The sequence below is a fragment of the Alligator mississippiensis genome, chromosome 6 (assembly GCF_030867095.1).
Source record: "Alligator mississippiensis isolate rAllMis1 chromosome 6, rAllMis1, whole genome shotgun sequence".
NCBI lineage: Eukaryota > Metazoa > Chordata > Crocodylia > Alligatoridae > Alligator > Alligator mississippiensis.
The window spans coordinates 79,651,797-79,674,011 of NC_081829.1; the positions used below are offsets into that span (position 1 = coordinate 79,651,797).

At 41.3% G+C, this 22,215-nt stretch overlaps 1 protein-coding gene across 6 annotated transcripts in view; it reads right to left on the bottom strand.

Annotated features, from left to right (window-relative positions):
• Nucleotides 1-22,215, bottom strand: part of PTPRE (protein tyrosine phosphatase receptor type E) — a 247,570-nt gene that overhangs the window by 19,097 nt on the left and 206,258 nt on the right. For all 6 annotated transcript variants that reach the window (XM_059730034.1, XM_059730032.1, XM_014611368.3 and 3 more), the window contains 6 exons: nt 17,685-17,820; nt 17,132-17,281; nt 15,189-15,282; nt 10,888-10,964; nt 7,188-7,322; nt 4,485-4,610 (listed from right to left, as the gene is read on the bottom strand). In XM_059730034.1, coding sequence (XP_059586017.1) covers nt 4,485-4,610; nt 7,188-7,322; nt 10,888-10,964; nt 15,189-15,282; nt 17,132-17,281; nt 17,685-17,820 — 718 coding nt within the window. The remainder of the gene's footprint in view (nt 1-4,484; nt 4,611-7,187; nt 7,323-10,887; nt 10,965-15,188; nt 15,283-17,131; nt 17,282-17,684; nt 17,821-22,215) is intronic.

A 22,215-nucleotide genomic window follows, 5' to 3' on the forward strand; every position in this document is an offset into this window, starting at 1 on the left:
AGGGGGAGGATCACCTCCTTGGACATGCTTATGATGCATCTGTGGATGCATGACAAGGTGCGGTTGGCCTTCCTGACCGTGTCCCCACACTGTCGGCCCATGTTCATTTTGGCATCAATAATTACTCCAAGATCCTTTTCCGCCCCTGCACTGACGAGAAGGGAGTTCCCCAGCCTGTAGGTATGCTGCTGATTCTTCCTCACCAGGTGCAGTACATTGCACTTGTCAGTGTTGAAACCCATCCTGTTCTCATCTGCCCATCCCTGTAACCTGTCTAGGTCCGATTGCAGCCTATTCCTCCCTTCTAGTGTCCCCACTTCCCCCCACATCTTAGTGTCGTCTGCAACTTTGAACAGGGTGCTTTTTACCCCCTCGTCCAAGTTGCTGATGAAGATGTTGAACAGTGCAGGCCTGAGGACCTAGCCCTGGGAGACCCCACTGCCCACATCCCTTTAGGTTGAAAATGACCCGTCTACCACCACTCTCTGGGTGCGGCCCTCCAGCAAGTTAGTGACCCATCTGATTGTGTAGGTGTCAACACCATAGTCCCCTAGTTTTTTAATGAGAATGGGGTGAGAGACAGTGTTGAAGGCCTTCCTAAAGTCCAAAAAGACTACGTCCACTGCTACCCCTGTGTCTAAGGATTTTGTGACCTGGTCATAGAAGGCCACCAGGTTGGTCTGACAGGACCTGCCTCTAATGAACCCATGTTGGTTGCCCCTAAGCATAATCTCCCCTGCTGGCCCCTCGTGGACATGCGCTAAGATAATTCTCTCAAAAAGCTTATCCAGGATCGAGGTAAGACTAACTGGCCTATAGTTCCCTGGGTCCTCCTTCCTCCCTTTTTTGAAAATGGGAACCACATTGTCCCTTTTCCAGTCCTCTGGCACCACACCAGAGCACCACGAGTGCTCGTAAAGCCGTGTCAGGGGTTCCGCAATGACCTCAGCTAATTCCCTCAGCACTCTGGTGTGGAGATTGTCAGGACCAGCTGATTTAAATACATTCAGTCCCTCCAGAAGCTCCCTGACCCTAGGTCTGGGTGCACCTCCCCTGGGGCCTACAGAGGTCTCACTGGGGGGGCAGGGGTGACCCGGTCCCTGCTCAGGAAAATGGAAGCAAAGAAATTGTTAAATAGGTTAGCTTTGTCATATGGTGTGATGTTATTTTCATCCTCTGAAGCTTTAATTAGATTGAGAGCATGGACAACTGAACACATATCCCAATGCAATTTACATCAGTTTTGTATACCAATATAAATTCTCTCTTTGGCAATCCCTCACAGTCAAGGATGATTGGTCTTCCATGACTGTCTTATCTGTGGATCTGAAGATGGCTAACAAGGTCAATCTAGGATCAACAGACTCTGCTGCAAGTCGGGCACGTGCTTCCGTTTGGGGTAGGTGGTTCAGGATTCTTGATTCAGTCCACAACATGCTGTTTCTGCTGCTCCCACCTTTCCATCTCCTGTTATGATTGTAAGGTTTCAGAGTACTGAGCTCCTTACATCAGACCCTTCCTCCAGTCTGGGTGGTCTTGGGCAATAGTCTCCCATGCACTGATGTCAATGTTGCATTTTTCCAAGCTGGCCTTCAGGACATACTTGAAATGCTTTCTCTGCTCTCTTCTTAAGCATACACCTTCACTGAGCTGTGAGAATAAGACTTGCTTAAGGAGACTGTGGTTGGACATCCAGATGATGTGGCTGGACCAGCAAAGTTGATGTTGGATGATCATTGCCTCAATGCTCATGGTATTTGCTTGCGAGAGGATGCTAATGTTGATGTGTCCATCTTTCCAATGGATTTGAAGGATCTTCTGCAGGCAGCATTGATGGTACTTCTCCAAAGCCCTGAGGCATCTCCTGTATCCTGTCTATGTCTCAGCTCCATACAGTAAGGTGGAGATCACAACTGTTTGATAAACCATTAGCTTGGTATCTGTTCTGATATTGTGGTCTCGGAACATCCATTTCCTCAGGCATCCAAAGGCTGCACATGTACATTTGAGGCAATGCTGGATTTCTTCATCAACATCAGTCTTCTATGAGAGATGGCTTCCAAAGTACAGGAAAAACTCAACATTCTCCAGAGTCTCACCATGAATCTGAATTACCAGAGCTGGGCACTGCTCATTAAGAGCTTATTGAAGGAGGACCTGAGTCTTCTGAATGTTAAGCATCAATCCCATTTTCTTGCATACCTCAGTAAAGAAGGTGATGATTGTCTGGAGGTCTATTTCTGAGTAAGCCCAGACTATGGCAACATCAGCATCCTGAAGCTCTGTGATTGAGGTCAGGGTGGTCTTGGTTCTGGCTTAGAGGCGGCTGAAATGAAACAGTTTACCATTCATTTGGTAGTTTAGGTCCACTCCAGCTGGAAGCTTGTTGTCGGTCAGATGTAGCATAACAGCAAGGAATATCGACAAGAGTGTTGGGGTGATGACACAGACATGCTTAACTTCTGTCTTAGCCTCAAAGGGATCTGTGACAGATCCATTACAGAGAACCATCACTCACATACAGGCAGAGAATGGTGACAAATTTTGGTGGGCATTCAGACTTTAGAAGGAATCTCCACAGTGCTTCTCAGTTGCAGGGTCTAAAGGTTTTGTAAGGTCAAAGGCAGCCATGTTGAGAGGTTTATGTTGTTCCCAGCATTTTTCCTGTAGCTGGCAAACTGTGAAGATCATGTGAGTTTTGCCTCTTGAGGCCCTAAACCCACATTGAGATTCCAGGAGGAGCTCTTCAGCAAGTGGAAGGAGACGATCCAGGAGGGTTCTAGCAATGATCTTTCATGTGGTGGACAGCAAGGCAATCCCACTGTAATTTCCACAGTTGGACTTGTTTCCTTTCTTGAAGACTGTCACAATCATGGCATCCCTGAGGTCATCTGGTATTTCCTTATTATTCCAAATCCTTAAAATGAGGGCATGAAGCTGTGATATGACCTTTTCTCCCCACTGCTTGATTAGTTCGGCAGGGATTCCATCAGCATCATGTGTCTTGTCATTCATCTGCTTGATGGCATTCCTCACCATGTCAAGGGTTGGAGGTATTCTGAGATAATCTCTGACTGGGTATACCAGTATAGATTATACTGGCACCAGGAATATACACACACCAGCAGCTGTCCTGAGGGAGCTCACACAATCGGTAGCTATTATTGTGACTTACCGCTAGATGGTAGGGGAGCAAATGGTAGCCTGTTCACCTTGGCAAACTATCTTTGGATGGATGCGAAAAGATGAATGACCAACTGATGCAATCTAAACTGGTAGTTTTACCCCTGATTCTTTCTATTACACCTGTATCAAGTGCTTGCTTTTTTTTTTTTTTTTTACTTTGGTGTAAATGTTTAGTCTGACAATGTTTTGGTATTTTTCTTAATCTTTCCCGTTACTACTCTTACTGGTGGTAACAATAGTGGCAGCTTTAAGAAAGCAGCTTTTTATTTTAATCACCATGGCATCATTTCTTCTTCAAAGTAAAGCATTAAAATACTCTCTCTTTTTGACACCAGTGTTCTCAAACTTGCCAATGTGGGCTGTTTTAAGAAAAAGCCACTTGGTATAGTTCCTGTTGTGTATGCTTCTGTGAGTGGACTGGTCTCTTCTCTTCCATACCTCTGAGTTATCTGTGCAGTGGAAAATCCTTGAATATACTGCCCCAAATAAAGCTGATTCTCCTCCACGTCTGTAGTTTAGGTACTATATTTTCTTCCCAGGTACCATACAATAGCTGCTATGATGTTCTCAGATTACCGTGTTGCAGTCATTGGTATCCAGTAGCACAATGAGGAGGGAAAGTGATAGGGGGACCAGCTCCAGGCACTGACTTGGGGGTCACAAAAATAGGAGCTGCCATGCTGCTGGGCCAGCCACTGCTGGCAGTTTGGCTACAGCTACTGCCACCGCCCAGGATGCAGAACTGCCCAGTCTCACCTCTGCTGGTAGGCACAGATGGCAGGCCTGGTTCTGGTAGCAAGAAATGTTGCTGTGCGCACACAACCTGAACTATGTTTCTTGTGCTTTTACAATATCAGTTAAAAGTCAAAGCATGGAAAGGGACTACAACATGAGATGTGAAGAATGCCTATTCCTGCTTTTAATTTACCACCAGACTTTATAAACAAATCCTCAGCACTTTAATACAATCCTATTTAATACAAAAAGGAACAACAAAAAAGAACCACATGGTTTAGCAGAAAATAAAACTACTACATTGAGGGAGGGAATGCTGGATTGGCCAGAACTTCCATTTAACCAGTCATTCAAATCCTTAAATATAAACTGTTTATATAAACTCTCTTAATTAAAGGCCAGATAACCAAAATACTACATCTCATAGGGCTTATAAGAAATAATATCAGCATTGTATTGGCTTACCTTAAATAGGGACTAAAAAAATCAAATGAATAAAACTTTTGTATTTATAAATGGTTAAAAGTATAGAAAAAAAATGCATAATTTAAAGAGAACAGTACCTGATTGTATGTGATGATGAAGTCCCTTATACTTATGGCATCTATGAGACTGTCATTTTTTATTTCTATATTTATATCTCCATGAATAACAGAGCCCTCTGATGGCCAGTACTGAAAACATTTTTCCTGTAGAGTTGAAATAGAATAGTAAATGTTCTATGAAAAGCTCTTCTACTCATTCCTAAGCCGTTGTGCAGCTGTGACGCAGGTGGTCACACACAGCATGTTAAACTTGTTACACAGTAGTTCTGCAGTGAAATCGCTAATCAGTCTTTAGCTTACAGCAGCTTTTTTCATAATGGCACTATTTATGGGAATAGAATTATGTTAATTCAATGTTTCAGGCTGCTGAAAAACAAGATAACATACAGAATGTAGGTGTTAACATATGTTGGGGTTGGGACTAGAAACACAACCAAGCAAGAGAAACACAAACTACTATTAGCTGTACTAGAACACATGGCAACAGTAGTAGAAATAAAAATAGGGATTTAAAAAAGCAACACAAACCCTAAAAACAGACAAACCTGGGACTAAGAACAGAAAACAGCTGCGTAGTTTTCAGATTTCATATCGTGCAACACATTACATGTAATAAGGTTGTCCATACAAATTTAATTCTGTCCTAGGGTGTATGCACAATACGGTCTTTAACTACATGCTCACAAAAGTATTTTTTTTACTTCAGGACCCTAGCATCGGTCAGTGCCCCAGATAGCTAGCACCTAGGCAATAAGGGAGCTATTTGATATTTCTCTTTTATCCCCATTATTCAGTAGATCACCAGATACAATCCTGCACTGAATATCTAATAATTATTTTCCTCAGTCTTTTCTGGGGGAGTCATCAATATATAGTATGTATGTGTTCCTTACTCCTGGCTCAGGCCCCAATTAATGATTATCTTCCTGGCAGATAATTGAGTATTATTCACCCTAGTTTGAAGATGGGGAAACTAAGATAGAAGCTATGACTATCCAGATCCTTACAGCACCATATGAAGGTACCTGTGGTAGCTCCAACTGAGATGGCACATCTACACAGCACAATGTTGTGCCATGCAGAGGTAGTTCTTGGCTCCCAGAACTAGTACAATAGAATTCTAATTCCAAAGCTACTTTAAGTAGTGTTACATAGACATACTCAGAGAGACTTGCCAAAGGCTATAAACATGAATCAGTGGAAAATACAGGACTACTTCCTGGTTTGTAACGGAGTGCTTATTTGTCCATGCAACACTGCTTTACTGCAAAAGGTACTGAGCATTCACATTTCTTAGTGGCTCCATCTGTAATTGAAAGTGCTCATCATTTGCAAATTAGGCCTCAGGTACCTCCAGTTGGTCATCCAAAAAGTAAAGAAAGTACAATTAGTGGCCGACTGCCAAAATTCCTGTTTAAATGACTAGCTCAGCATTGCACCTTTCAATAGATCACCCAGACCACCTCTACAATGAATACATAGTTATTAATTTCTTCAGTCTTTTCTGGAGCAGTCATTCCTATAATATTAATACTGTTACATAAGATGACAATGGCAGAGACACAGGTAGAACCAAATTCTTTTCTATGGCATTTGCCTGCCTTATCTACAAGAGCAACTTTTCTCCTCATAGACTATCTGTTTTATTTTCTACAGACATTTAAATTTTTCCAGCCCCAAAGCAGGGAGTTTACAAGCAGCCTCATTCACTACCCAGTCTTTTTTCATTTCCTGAATAATTTCATCCCACATAAGGAAGAGCTCCTATTGAGTACATAGTGTGTAGTCATACAGTAAAAAGCAGTTTTATAACATACATATACAAGGAGACCAAATTAACATTTTCTGGCCTGTCTTAACACTTGGGTTTCCTAACTTTTAACACTTGCTGGTGAAACCTTAATAATGTTATTTTATTTATAATGAAGAATCCTGTTTACAAAAAAAATTAAACAATAACCACGAATGTTATCTGCAGTAGTAACAAGCGATCCGCCAGGTAGGGTTTGAGCCCAGAATTCTTCTCACCGCTGCAGCATCTCTTGAGTTACTAGAGTTACTTTACTTGCTAGTAAAAGAAGAGTGCAATGGGCCAACTGGGGATTGCTGGGTGAAGCCTATTGAAGTTCCCCAGCTCTTCCTGCCCACCAGAGGTAGGGAAACTGCTGTGGCTCTGGTTTCCAAGAGAAATGAGTACATGGGTCCAACAGGGGCCATTTGCTGGAAGGATAAGACTATATTTGTGCTCAAGGAAACCTGGACTGGCCCTCCACCTGATCTGGAACAGCTGTCAGCTGGTAGCTGTATGTCTGCTACAGGGGGTTCCACTAACATTTGCTGCTGTTTTGACAGTGGTGTGGGTCCAGCCTTAAATTTGAAAATTGATATCCACTTATTGATATCCACTTTCAGCATGTTGCTGAAATTTTGCTGACATTTTAAGCAACAGGAGAGGAAAGGTATTTTTCAAAAGCATGTCTTGGCTAAACCTGACAGAAATTTTATGAGACAAAGTAAAAACACTTCTTATTTTTAAGGTCTACTGCTAAGAGTGGCAGTGCCTCAAACAGGGCACCAAGAATTTTTTATTTTTTTTTTTTATAATAGAAAGTAATACTTCCTCATATAGGCTGTATACTTATCGAATCCTGAATAAACTGTACAAATATTAACTGAAAAAAATGTTTTATAAAGTAGAAACTTTGCAGTAGTGAATCATACTTGCTCCCTTTCTTGAACTTCTGTAAGCATAACAATCGTGTGACATTTCCATTCCCACACCATTCTCCAGAAGTCTTCCACTGTATGAGGAAGTGGTCCTTGGGTTGCAATAAAATAATCCTTCTGGCGGTAACCCTACAGAGAAAGACACAGATAGTTCCATCATATCATGAGCTATGTTTTTATTATTATTACTATTATCAGGTAACCCTATACAGTTGTTAGATTTTCAAAGGGGCTTCCAAATAACTGCTAAGTAGCCTTTTACAAATGGCAGTCATTTCCAGCATCAGAAATCCAAATAACATTTATGAATTGCCTTAAGCACATCAAATGAAAGTTATAAAAATGCAATGTATTATTGATAATAACTGACATTTTGGATATTTTTTCATGATCCATATAAAGCAGAAAATTTAAAATTGGGTTTTAAGCTATGATTATAGAATGACAAAATTTAAAATGCCTTACAATCTTTTCTGACAATTATACATAACTTTGACAAAATAGGTTTAGTTTAAATCACTTAGACCATACTGTAAGAATGATGGCAGAAGTTTACTGGGAATGAAATGGCTTTTCTTCCTTAGCAAGGAAATATTGTTAGCAGCATAAAATAATTTACAGACTCAGTTATGTCTGTTAAGCAGCATCTTAACAGGTGGGTAGTATCCCTGGGTAGAATTACTGTTTAACTTTATTGTACATAGTACTCATGGTGACTTTAGAGGGTAACTATCAGCCAAGTTGCATAAATAATGAATAAAAATTCATTTCAACTCTAATCTCCCATATATACTCCTATCATAAAACATCATCTTTAGCACTTTTTTGCTTTTATTTAAGTGAGAGTTAATGTTTGACAAAGAAAGCCAGAGCACAGCCAGCAAGGCCAGCCATACCTTGTCATGCATCCAAAGATACATCCCAAGCCTCTCCAGAGAGGTGATACTCCCCCTCTATGCGTCTTTGGTCAGGCTGCAGTTGGAGTACTGCATCCAGTTCTGGGTGCCACACTTTAAAAAGGCTGTGGCCAGCCTGGAGAGAGTTCAGAGGAGGGCCACGCACTTGGTGAGAGGGCAGCAGGACAGGCCCTACGAAGAGAGACTGAGGGACCTGAACCTGTTCAGCCTCAGCAAGAGGAGGCTAAGGGGGAACTTGGTAGCTGCCTACAAACTCATCAGGGGAGATTATCAGCAAATAGGAAGAGCCCTATTCTCCCCAGCACCACCTGGGGTGATGAAGAACAATGCTGATGGAGAATAGGTTTAGGTTAGAGATCAGGAGGCAATATTTTACAGTTAGGGTGGCCAGAATCTGGAACCAACTTCCCAGGGAAGTGGTCTTTGCCCCTACCTTGGGTAAATTAAAAAAGAGGTTAGATGATCACCTGTCTGGGGTCTTGTGAACCCAGCATTCATTCCTGCCTGTAGCAGGGGGACAGGCTAGATGATCTGTTCAGGTCCTTCCTGACCCTAGCTAACAGGAAACTATGAAAGCAGTGGAGGCAAATTTAAATGACTGCCATGACTGCACAGACCTGCTCTTTAAATGAACTATTTCTTCCAAAGCTTGACTTTGTTCAGTGTACAGTGCTCATTTAAGAATACACCTTTAGAAGAAAATACTGAGAGAAACAGAAAGACTGAGGATAAAATAGTCAGACTCTCAATCCTACTTGCCATGAGGGGTGGGTGCCTAGTTAGCAGTGGTCTCTAACAAGTTAGCGGTGGTGCACATTAGCAGAGCAGACATGGACTCTTGCATTTGAGTTGCAAGGTGTGAAAATATTTGCTGCTGGCTCTACTCATAATGTGGTTACAAATGGAGTACCAGTCTCTTGGGCTGCAAGATACCTTTCAAGGGCATTTAATTCACTTAGAATGCAATTGAAGAAAATTGACCAAAGTGTTTCAAACCTTTCAAGTGCTTCTGCTGCATTAGAGTTTTAATATAATGTTCAACTTAGCTGGAAGGCAGAGTGAGTCTGCAAAGTGCTATAATCCCCTGTCAGAATGCCAGAGTAGAAGAGGCTGTTTCATGAGCAATGAATACATTGAAAAAGTAGTAAAAGGTGGCAGACACTATAGTCAGGAAGGAATATTACAAAATTTCAGTGTGAAGTCTATTTAAGCTGGCAAGTTGAAACACAGTTTCATTACTTGAAAACTTACTTGTTCACACACAATTACCAGTTGCCAGGCCTATTCTATCACATCTGTTTATGCAAAGCTGAATACGGGCAACATATTCAGTCTTTAATTCTAGACTCCCACATTGCATTTGTAGCACAAAATTCTTATGTGCTCCTGTGCCTGGACAAAACGCTGGGGCCCAGTAGTGTAATTAGAGGGAGCAAGCAAGGCACCAGCCCTAGGTGCCAACTTAGAAGGGGCTGGCCTCCTCTCCATAGGAGTCTTTTACCTGCCAGGCACAGCCCAGTCATCAGTGCTGGCAAGAACAGCCCCATACCCCACAGTTTATCCATGGAGGCGGGGGATGAGCAAGGCAGGTAGAATGGCAGCCCTACCCCATGAGAGGCTGCTGTGGGAAGCAAAGCCCTGTGCCCAGAAGTGTATCTGATGGGGGAAAAGGAGTGAAAAGGCACCAGGAGCTGGCCCTGGAGCATGCACATCATCAGGCTATTGCACCAGTGCACAGCAATTAGCTGCTGCAGCAGCCTAAGTCCATGCTGCTATAGCAGAAGCTGTAGATGTAGCAACTGCTGCTTGAGAGCAAAGGCAGGTAACAGCCACAAGAGCCACCTGCCCCCCACCCCCACTTGGTATGCATGTCCAAGATGAAGTTTTTCCCATGGTTAAAGTATGTCAAAATGATTAGCAAATGAAAAAGAACCTTAAAAATATGTCAGACAACATTAATAATACTGAAGCTACTAGGTTGTGCTAATAGCAATTCAGTTTACCTATATCTTAGTCTTCATAACTGTGGTATAGAAGCTCACAATTGTTAGTGGATTTTATTTTCACAAAACCCCTCTAAGGCACAAAAATATTATCCCCCATTTTAAAGATGGGGGGGGGGGGGGGAAAGAGAGTGAGTTGATTAATTCCTGGCTTTGCCACTAACTTGTTTTAGAAAATTAAAGCAGGTCTCCCAAGTATCAGTCTAGTGCCTTATCTTCTCAATCCATCCTCCCCATCCTTTTGAATGCCAATCAAGTTCAAGGGTTTTTGGCTGTAGCCGTGTCTAAGGACATAGGCAGCCAAGGTTCTTTGAGTGATCTCTTTTATTAAACCAAATGAGTGATCTTTTATTAGACCAACACTCAGTTGGTCTAATAAAATATATTACAACTATTCAAAAAACCTTACCAATCAAGTTCAATCAGTTTGTTACTTTTTTAACCACATCTAGTTTAGATAAGAACATAAAGGTTAGATGAGCTTCCCTCTTGTTGTTAATCTCTTTCCTAGTTTAGTTGGTAGCCACTGCCAATATGCTATAATGTTTGAATTCCTAGCACAAGAGAATGCTAACATCACAAAAACTACTTTACTGAAACTGAAAACACCAAGAAAATGTTTCTATCCCTACTTGCTTTTTAACAACCTTTGTTGTTGTTTTTTAAAACAAACCCTACCTACATGTGGATCCTAAATAATGCTGATTGTACCAATTAAAACAGTCTGTAGCAAAAAGTAACAATGAATTTAAACATATAGAAATCTGTACTTACATCTATGAAGGAAGCATTGATATAGTCTGTATACTCTTGACCTCTTTTCATTGAAAGAATCACTCTGTTAAAGTCATCTGAAAAACAAAAACATCCACACCATGTTTTTTTTTTTGCGGATCGATTGTTTCATTGTACTTTCATAGATGTAACAAAAAAAGAAGAAAAAAAAATCCTTGTTTGAAAGCCAAAAAAAGTGACATAACAAGTGCTTGATCTTGGAAATCAATGGAGCTATTCACATCAATAAGAGCCTTCAGGACCTGGATCCATGTTTTAATGCCTGATGACTGCAAAAACTGAGCATTCAGTATCACCATTTGTTGTTTAGACAGTCTTCTCAGAAAACTATACTTTTCACATGCAAAATTGAAGGATTCACATTTAATAAACTCCACTGCTGAAATGTTTCATTAACCCTTTAATGAGTATGAACATTATTTTACACTTAATAATTAAAACAGCAAAACATATAAATAATTACCAATTCTTGCAGAAAGAGACATTACTTAACAATCACTGGAGTTCAAGATGTGTTTTCCACGTGCACATCTACATTGTAGGTACACATCTCAAGCACACAAGCCTTTTGCTCTGGAATCACCCACAGTGAGGATCTGCATATGGACAATGACTTCACGGAGAAAGAATTTACTTATTGGAGAACTCCAGTTACTGATATGTGATATCCATACACACATCTACATCCTATCCTCCTTCAACATAACCATCTTGAACTGGAAACTGCAAATGCAAACAATGGTACTGAACTTTCCTAATTGCAGAATGAGGTCGCATCCTCTTTAGAACTAAAAATTAACCAGTCTAGAACTCCTGTCCCCGACTACTGAATGACTCTTTCAGCTGCTCTCAGTGTTAACAAGGAGAGTACTTTCTGGTGTAGCAAAATCTTGTGAAATACATTCCTGAAAGGTCGGATTTGGAGTGAAAAGCAAATTGCATTGTATGGTATATCCTACTTCAATGGTGTCTAAAACCCAGTGGTATGATGTAATTGGGACTGAGGCATACTGGAAAGTCAGGTAGTTATTTAAGGTAGAAGAACAAAGAGACACCGAAAGGGATCATAAGCATCTCAGCTGAACCATCAAAGGTTTGTTTCCTGCCTGAAAAATGGAGTGAGGTAAATAAAGCAGCAAAATACTGTTTCTGTTTATGGAAACTATGCTGCTTTCTGTCTAGTTCAGAAAGTCAATTGGTCAGCATAGCAAATGGAGGAATACAGAGGGGATGCTGGGTATATACAGAATGTAGCAGGTACTTTAGTTTCCTTTTAAGAACTGTGAATTAACTGAACAGGAGCATAAAGAGGCCTTTAAGGGTGTGCAGTAGGGCTGTGCGAAGGTTCAGTCCATGATTCGATTGGGCCCAATTCGGTGGCCAAATCTCTTAATCCAAATCAAATCAGAGGACCCTTTAATCTTTCAATCAAATCGGAACCCTTTGAATTGATTTAGAAAGATCCGGAGATTTGGACATAGAGACAGCTTTAAATGTTTTTTCTACATATCTCTAGGTAGCAGGCGTCTCACAAGTGCTGCGATACTGGGGCGCATGGAGCGTTCCACAGAAGCGTGGGGGGCTCCCCAGCACACTCGGCAGCAGACACAGTAATGGACCAGAAGCCGGATGAGAAGCACTTCCGGTTCACTTCAGAGTTCACCAAGGAACATGCAGGGGGGCCCCCCCAATGCCCTCCCAGCTCGGTGACTAGTGCCTCCTGGGTCTAGGGAGGGCACCTGGGGTTCCCCAGTGGCCAATCACCAAGCCAGGGAGGGCTGCGGGGGTCGGGGCCCGCGTGCTCCCCAGCAGACTTGGAAGTAGACTGGAACCACTTCCAGGTTCACTGCCGAGCATGTGGAGGCCCCCTCCTACACTCCTGTGGGATGTTTTATGCGTCCCAGCATCGCAGCGATCACGAGCCATGCCTGCTACCTCAAGGTATGTAGAAAAAACTTTTAAAGCTGTGTCTATGTCTGAATCACTGATCGAATCTTCAGATTCGGATTTGGCTGGATCGAATCAGGGACAGTGATCTGAATCAAACGATCGAATCACTGTCCCCGATTCGGGCTGAATCTGAATTGAATAGGGCCCATTTCGCATGCCCCTAGTGTGCAGTGCTGCATCAATCCCCATTCTAAACAATTCTGAATTTTCAAGGAGAAGGTTCTCCACAGTATTTTGTGCCTCCTTAGAAAATCCCCAAATCTGTAAGGCAGGAGGAGGGTCTGAAAACAACTACCATTTCCACTCCTTTCCTTCTGAAGTTGATTCAAATGGTTTTGACTTTTCACCAGCAGCATGGACACTTAGTGAAGGGTATAGGTTGAACAGAAGTCTCTTTGGAGAAACTTGGCACTTTTACATGTGCTCTGGGGGTAGAGGTGGGGTGATGCTTTAATTAGAGTGACTCTGAACCGCCCTAATTAAAGTGCCTCGGTGTCTTGTGTATCAGTTTCCCCGTGCTTCAAAATAGTGGTAGGAGTGCTTGAACTAAAGCTTGTTTGATGAGCTTTAATTAAAGCACCCCCATCACCAGTTTGAAGTTCAGGGACTCTGATACATGAGATGCGGAGGGTGGCTGGAACACCATAATTACCACGCTCCGGCAGAGTCAATTAATTCAGTCTGCTCCGATACACTGTAATTACAGGGCATGGGAGCAGCCTTGCAGCATGTCTATAGGCACCCTTGGTTTCTTCCTGCCCACGCTTCTGGCTCTTCAAAGCCAAGTTACCAAGCATCTCCAAGATTCCCTTGTAGACCCATTGTCATTGATGTGCAGATCCACTTTTGTTGTAAAATGTTAATTAATATGTGTTAAGGCTCAGTGACTATCTCCAAAGAAATCTGGAAGGCCTAGGCCAACAAAGGACAATGTTACTGGACTATCAATGCTGGAACCTTTGTGAGCTTCAACAGTATCCTTAAGGGGACCTGAAATGTGCAATTCAGATGGACAAGGACATTGTGAGCCAGGCTCTCTCAAAGAGCCCTGGACAGGGGACCTTCCTAGGAATTCAGTCTCAGAGCCAGTCTGCAGATTCCATGGATCTACCCATGAAATGCATCACAGCCTTTATGAGTTTGGAATGAAGAGATCTGCATATGGAGCATTCCCCAGGAACATGGGATTCTTTGAGAGGACAAAGCACCTTTGGATGCACCACTGGGCACAGGTTGAAGTACTGTGAGTGGGGAGAAACCACAAACAAGGAAATTTGAAAACCAGAAAGAGAAAAATAGCTCCTAAACTTTCCACCTGATAAGAAGGGGAAGAAGAAAAAAAAAAAAATCAAGAGAGTCAATGAGAAGGAGGCAGCAGTCAATATGGTAGTTTCACACGAAACAATACACATTAAAATGGGGGGGGGGGAGGACACAACTTCAGCAAAACAAAACAATGCCTTCAAACTGCTAAGAAACAATCCCCTTCTTTCAAAAAAAGAGTAAAAGAAGATAATAGAAATAATATCAAGTAATTGAAGCACTTTGAAAGAAAAAAAATCAAATAGGATTATAGGCCGTAATAACATGAACCAACAAAAGCACTCTCTTTCTCTAGACAAGGAGTTTGACCAGAACTGAGGGGCACCATCTCTTGCCACAGGGAAAGACAGGGCCATGGTGTGCCATTCATATCCCACTAAAACAAAATATCTCTGATGGTGTTCTGGAGAAAGATGCATACCCATGACAGTGAGGTGTGCCCATCACTCAAAGGAGAATGGACACATTAGGTGTCACCTTGAGATGTTACTGAAATTGTGAAGCTCTCAGTAATATTAACTGTTTATAAATATAAATATATATACTTGTAAAGTAACAGGTAACAAGGAAGGAAGGAATGCTAACTGAAAACCTCAACAAATAAAGCTCTAGAAAGAAAAAAAAAGAATGCTTCTCAATAGTACCATAGGATAAATAGCTTAGGTGATGGAGTTCAAACTTCTTTCCTCTTAATAAGATTTATTTCTTGATATATCTTTCTATTTTGCATATTTACAAACATTTGTAGAAAAAGAAAGTAACTAAAAAGTCTTTTCTTTTTGAAAGCTGCAAATTAGTTTGTTCAAATTTCAGTCTTAAGAGTGCCACCTACTGTTTAGCTCAAAACAACAATGTCATATTCTTTTGTAAGGTAACCTGCTAACAACATAAGTAATTAATGATGCTTACACATTTCAAACATCATTTAATAGTACAATAATATTGACATGGCACTTAAAATGTTAAGCAGATATACTTATAATAATGTAGAAAATACAACATCTTACATGGAATTATCTGGATGACCCTGGCTTTCTTCATATTTGCTGGCAGATTGCCAGTTCTCATGTTTTCTTTCATTATCCGAACATTTGTTAATTTCTGCAATGAATAAATGCATGCATTAGACCCATTTTTTAAATTTGACCTTCAGTGCTAACTGTTTCTTATACTTTACAAAGGACAAGTCTCTATATGGAACCTACTAACCTCACTTCTCACTTAGACTGGGGACTAGTGGTTATGTCAGAGGCTGAGCGCTGCACACAGAAACCTCACAGAAACTTTTTACGCTGGCCAGCAAAAAAAGCAAGACCCCATTAACTATTCACCAAGTGCTTACCATTTTGCTAAGGCATAGACATGTGGTTTCTGGCCCAAGGATCTTGTATTTTTTCATTTACATACCATCAAAGCAAGAGAGACCAAGGAAGTGCACAAGGAAATAAACTATTTCTGCTCATGTAGGATTGCTACTAAAAATATGCAGATCACAGCGGCATAGTCAGGACTGAGTTTAATACAAGGACTGAATCACATTCTGTACAAAAATAAACTATTTTCTTCTGAAACTTCAGCACTTGTTCTTTCAATAAAGAATAAATGCTTTGAAAGTTAGTAAGTGGGCAAGATCTTTGACAGGTCTCTTGGAAGAAATAAGTTTCAGGAATGATTTGAAAAACCAACCTCATTTTAAGATATAGTGTTTTAATTGCATTATAATAAATAGTTGTTTTCAGTTTAATTTAAGAAATAAGTTTTGAATTTGAAAGTGAAAGAATGTCTGCTGTGTGGAAAAAGCTCTTTCTGGGATGTTGTCTACTTGATAGCAACTTCATGCCGTCTCTGAAACTGGTTAAACACAGTTCTCCTTTGCACAATGAAGCCAAATGGTACTTTGATTATGCTACTGAATTATGCTATATGTTTGTAATTCAGATGATATCCAAACCAAACTATGTTTTGTGCTTGTATGGAAAGCAGCTGGGTCCAAAAAATCATGTCAGCCATATCAGAAAGTAAAAAACAGTAGCAGGAATTGTGAAGCAAATCAAAGTGCTCTGTTTGTTCACTTGCATCTTTCTTGTCACAGATAGCGATGAAATCCTCTTTTCAGCATTTAACTTGAGGCTAGACTGCTAGGACAAGTTTCCCTGTTGGCCACGGCCACTGGAACAAGATAATCAAATGACTAACTATTGGAATCCCATATGGGAACATGTGCTATTGATCCAATTAAAGTTCCATGTCATTTTTATGCTTTAATCTGATACACAAAATAAGGGGATATAAAGACACTTACACATATGTTATAAAGCTAGTCGTTCTATAAAGTTTTCTTCAGAACTCTTAGATGTGATTATAATTTTTTCTAAAAAGTGTTGAAATAGTATGGATGGCATTATCCATTTATGCTCTCTCAGTGACACTAAAAGATGTTTATTTTTGTTTCCCTGCAAACAGCTCAGCAAATTGATCAAGAGACCTAAAAGTCAATTTGGGTTCTCCTCCACATGAGCAACTTCAGCAAGTACAAGAGTTCTGCAATCAAATGCTGTCAATAAGTCAGTAAAAGGAAATGCAATCTGGCTCCATTCCCCAGTTTCTGCAACATTAACAAGAGTATACATCCAAAAAATATATTTTTGTAAGAAAACATTACTCAGGACCTACATGGATTTGGTTAGTAGAATACTGTGCTGTCATTTTTGGACCATCACTTTTAGGAGTAGAACCTCAGAGAGGGTTCCACAATATTGTTTTCTGACCATACAAATTCTATGCATGGAAAATGTTCCTTATCTTTCCCATAACTCGAAATAAAAAAAAAAAAAAGTTGAGCTGTTTAGTTCTGACAGCTTTAAAAAAATGCTACATTTCTTCTATATATGAACATGTCTTGTTGGCCCAACACCTAAAATTTTGGCAAGTTATTTTTTATTTTACTTACTTTAAATTCTTCTTCTAGCCCCATTTGTCCAAGATTAGGAGTTGTACTGTGTGATGTTTGTAGGTGCTTTTCTAAGGAGGACACATCTAGTTCTGTGTCACCGTAAAGGTAGTATTCCAACAATGCCTGATATATGAATGAATACTGCATCTGTAATGAATAAGCAACAAGCGCAATGTATTTTAAAATAATTAAATACAATTAAAAAAGATATAGCATATCCATTTATTTTATATGATCAATTCATGATTTCCCATCTTGTTAGGCCACTGCACAAGTTAATGGAATAAGCCTTGGCCATGACAGGGGATTTCTATTACGCTGTGAACATCATGGGGTACAAACGGGAAGACCACATAAGCAGAGTCTCAGAGTTCTTTCATATAACTTTCAGAGTTCTTCACCTTATTAATCTCTTGTTCAGCTTTGCTCAGGCTGTGTAGGGAGGCATGAAAGTTTTGGGATACGTACCACTGTTTGGAAAACATCAATACATTGCCAGTGTTAAGTACGAAAAATTAACAAACTAACATAAAATTTAATTTTTATTTACCTCAGTTTGAACCATTTGTGGGCGTTGATTACGGATTCTTGCGACAAACTCAAAAACATCAACTCTCTGTTCAGAATGCATCATATCTATTATGGCATCTATCACAATAAATGTGCCTGTTCGACCTACACCAGCACTTCAAAAAGAAAAGAGACACTATTGAGTTATAAAGCTAAGAGAAACTACTAAGGTAAACTCATAGATAATCCATATTTTGCTCATATTAAACTGAAACACCCAAACTGATGTTAAACATCATAAAAATCTCTCTCTCATTTTAAATGGTAGCATTAAGGAAAAGAGTTTCTACAAACGAATCTGCAAAACTTTTTTTTTTTTTTTTTATAACCAAAAAACCAAAGGGAATCTTCGAGATTTTTTGGAATAAATTTCCTCCCTCTGTTACAAGTTTAGAGCCAGTTAAAAGGGTTAATTTTTTAACTTCTGTTTTAATTTTAAAAATTGTGATTGTGTTTTTGACTAGCTAAGGATATCGGGTAAAAGCACATTTTAAAAAATGATCCTTAAATCTCTTTTTTACTGTTACTTTGGTAACAAAAATTTTTGTTGCACCTTCTTTTCCAAATGCTAAGCACTATTAGATGCTAAAGTTTTTAGCATGTCTGTTCTAAAATATTATCACATGCTCTCAAATAGCCACCAGAGGGAGCAAGATTATTACAAATCATACCAAATCACAAACATCTTTCAGCTCTTCCTTTTAGAGGAAAAGGGCATGGCATCCTGTGTTAGACATTAACATTTCTGTAACAATGTTAGTCAATTTTACCCAGCAGCTATTATAATATAATATTTTAGTCTTTTGTGAGAAATATACACTCTAAGAAATCATGTTCCAGCATCATAAGCAATGATAATTTTCTCCAAAAAAAATACAGACTAGAGAAAATATAATCATCACTATCATTTTCTGTTTACTTTTACTATGTGTATAGAACAAGAAGTTGTCATTTCTTCTTTTGATTTATTTTAAAACATGACAGTGGCACCAAGTTTTCAAATAAGTAGTTCCTTATTTTGTAAATCTATTATGAATCTGTAAAAATAATTTATTATATAAAATGTGTGTGCAAATGCACATTCTTCATCTACTTATAACTAGATACACAGTGTCCCTTTTTGTCTGAATGGAAAATTATGCTGCATTCAATTCTTAAAAACACTGAAATCCTCAGCATGGTCAGAAAAGTTAAAAGGAAGAAATCACCTACCAATAGTCTAACAAATTCCACTTGTAGGAATACTGAAATGGGCAAACTAAACCCAGCACAGCTCTCTGACAACAAAAGACCATAAAACTTGTTGGCCCTCTAAGAGTGATCAGTGTCCACAACCTCCCTCAGACCTAAAATGCTTTGCACATAGAATTCAATAATCTATTTGGTCAGGCTCTCTTCCGTTGGCTTCAAATTGCTCCTCTCTCCTATCCCCCCATCACTATTTCTTTTTCCTCTCTCTCCCTCCTCCTCCCACACATCTTCTCTCACCTTTTTCACTATTTCCAATTTAATGCCCTCCTAAGCAGCATCAGTTGCCACGTTTCTAACTCAGTGCATTGTCCCTGCTTCTCGCTTCTTTCTGTAAGTACTCAAACTCCTTCACTGCACTCACTCGTCTTCTCAGTCTCCTATTTTCTTGATTTCAGATTTTACTAGATAGTTTTCTCTCTTTACATAATCTAACAACACAACTTTCTCATCCTTGCTTACCACTGTCCACCCTTGCACCACTATCAGCCTTTACTCTCCCCGCTCCCTTCTCTCCTGATTTCTCTCCCCACTGCAGACTGTACGGGCACAACCAGATGATCCCACACGTGCCTCTTGCAGCGTCTCAAACTCCTTTGAGACGCTGCAAGAGGCACATTCAGGAATAAGAAAATGTTCCTCATGCTGCAAATTTGCAGCACGGGGCAGAATTAGACCCCTGGATATCCAGGGGGCAAAAAAAATGGAGTGAAAAAAAGCAGGACAGGGCATGGTCCCGGACTGTGGCCTGAAGCAACCAGAGACTGAGTCCTCCACAGAGACACTCTGGTAGCAGCTAGAGTGTCTCTATGGTTGGCCTTCGCCCTGGTGCTGAAGCATACAGCCTGCCATGCAGGGCAGGCAGCGTGCCAGCCGCAGAGAGCTGGACCCGGGCTCCACTGCAGGTAAGTAGGGTGTTGGAAGGGGGGGCATGGGGGGGGACCCCCACCACCCCTGCCTGCTCCCCCAGCCCCCCCGGATCCCTGCCCTGCCTGTCCAGATCTCCCCCCCCACTACTCTGATGCTTGCCCATCCCCAGCCCCCCAACCCCTGCCCCGCCTCACCCCATCCCCCTAATCCCTGCCCCACCCATCCCCATCCCCCTAATCCCTGCCCCGCCTGGTCCCCCCCACCCCCCCGATCCCTGTCCCACCCGGCCTTAGCCCCCCAACGCCCCCAATCCCTGCCCCACCCCCTGATCTCTTCTCTGCCCAGCCCCATCCCCCCAGATCCCTGCCCCCACCCCACCATCCCCACAATTGAACCCCCCCCTAAAATTCCACCCCCCCCCGCCAGCACTCACTGGCACCATCAGCTGCTGGTCAGGATCAGTGGCCCCGCCCCCCCCACACAGCAGGGCATGGTGACAGCCCCAGAGACCCCAGCCTGGGCCCCACTGCCTCCTGCTGTCCTGTGCTACATGGGGGGGCTCTGCCAGAAAGCCCTGGAGCCCCCACAGCCCCTACTACTGGAGTGAGTAAAGCCTTTTTTTTTTTTTTTTTTTTTTTTTTTTGCTTTTTTTAAGTGCCAGAGGCTGGGGTGGTGGTGGTGGGGTGGGCAACCATTAGAGGGCCTGGGAGAGTGGGGGAGTAAGGCAGCCATGGAGGGGGTGCAGGAGCTGGTGGGAGATGGGGTCAGGGGGGCAGCAATCCAGGAGGCTGGGATAGCAAGCAGGGGTGGGGCATGTGGGCCCTGCAGGAGAGTGGTGGTAGCCTGTGCAGGGGGCCATTTGGCCCCTGTTGGGGGAACTGTGGCCCCTGTGGAGGGGCTGTAACCCTGATTGGGGAGCTATAACTCCTGTGGGGGTGGCTGTGGCCCCTGTGGGGGCAGCAAAACATATAGGTATTTAGAATTTACTTTATTATGATGATAGAGACACTGGTGGGCTTCCAAATTGCTTTAACACTGTATATATATATCAATGAAACATTGCCCAACTGATTTCTCTCTCTCTCTCTCTCATTTCAATTGTGGAGGAACATGGCTTTTGGGGTATTTTACAGAGTGACGTTGGGACTTTAAAAAAAAAAAAATCAGGGATTTTTTTCTATTTTCAATTCCTGAGAGTGAGTAGCCCTGAGCTACTTGCCAGGGCAGCTTTTTGTACAGATGAGGCCAGGACAGGGCAGCTATTTATACTACTGGGGACAGCACAGGTGCTGGCTCTAGCTCCCCCTGGCTGCAGATCCAGGAGAAGCCAGGGAGAGTTATTTTGCCCCAAGTGGCACAATTTGCCTCACACCAAAGTGCGTGTCCAGGCACATGTGCTGAGGCAAAAAGCCCCGACTCAAATTTACACCACTTCTATTTGAGCAGCTCCACGTGCATGTGCCTGCAACTTGGACGCACCCTATGATTTATATTTTCAGTTCTACCTTCCTTTGTACACATAACACCTTCACTGCCCTCTCTGACATACAGCTCTTCAACTTACTTAACCCTTTCATCTTTGTTCAAAATTCACTTCTCTGCTCTGATTGACATGTGCCTCAACACCCTACTGATTCTTGTCCACGTTACACCTCTGTTTGATGTCTTTTTATCAGCTCTTCCTGCTCACTTATCCCAGAGGGGAGATGTTTAAATAATAATTGGAATAAATTGCCGGAATCTTTCCTTCCGCTTTCCTTTCCCTTGTTCTATCTGCTTCTCCTTCACTACTTCTAAATCCTGATTTATCTAAAATCTTCTCTTTAAGTATCAAACACTTATTCTGGTCAAGTAGTTTTTGCTTAGTGTTAGCTATGATTTTTTTTAAAAGCCCACTCAGAAATGCACTATGGATGAATTTCCCTTTTCTTTTCCCAGCAATTCAATGGCATCATATCCTGGACTGCAAAGGAAATTAGGGGGCATCATATTTAAAATCTACATTTCTCAAGCAGTAATACAGTTTTATAGTATTAATCCCAAAACATGTAGCACAGAATAGTCCCGTTGCTGTGCATTTAGATCTCTGCATGTTTCAACAATGGGTATTTTATGGCTACCATTGCTTAGACCGCATTTTAGTATCAACTGAATTAAGTACAGGATTTCTTGCTGGTGAGAAATAAACACATGACCACAGCATTGCTTAGTGTAGAACATCTTGGGAAAGAATATAAAAGAAAAGATATGTGCATTTCAAAGAGAAGCTTGTGAAAGGTTATTAAAATATTTTTTTCCCCTAAGTCTTAAAGAAAAGTCTTTGAAGTACATGCATGAATTGTTGAGAGAATAAGAATTCTTCCCAAACATGCAAGACAGGAGTCTGTATGAAA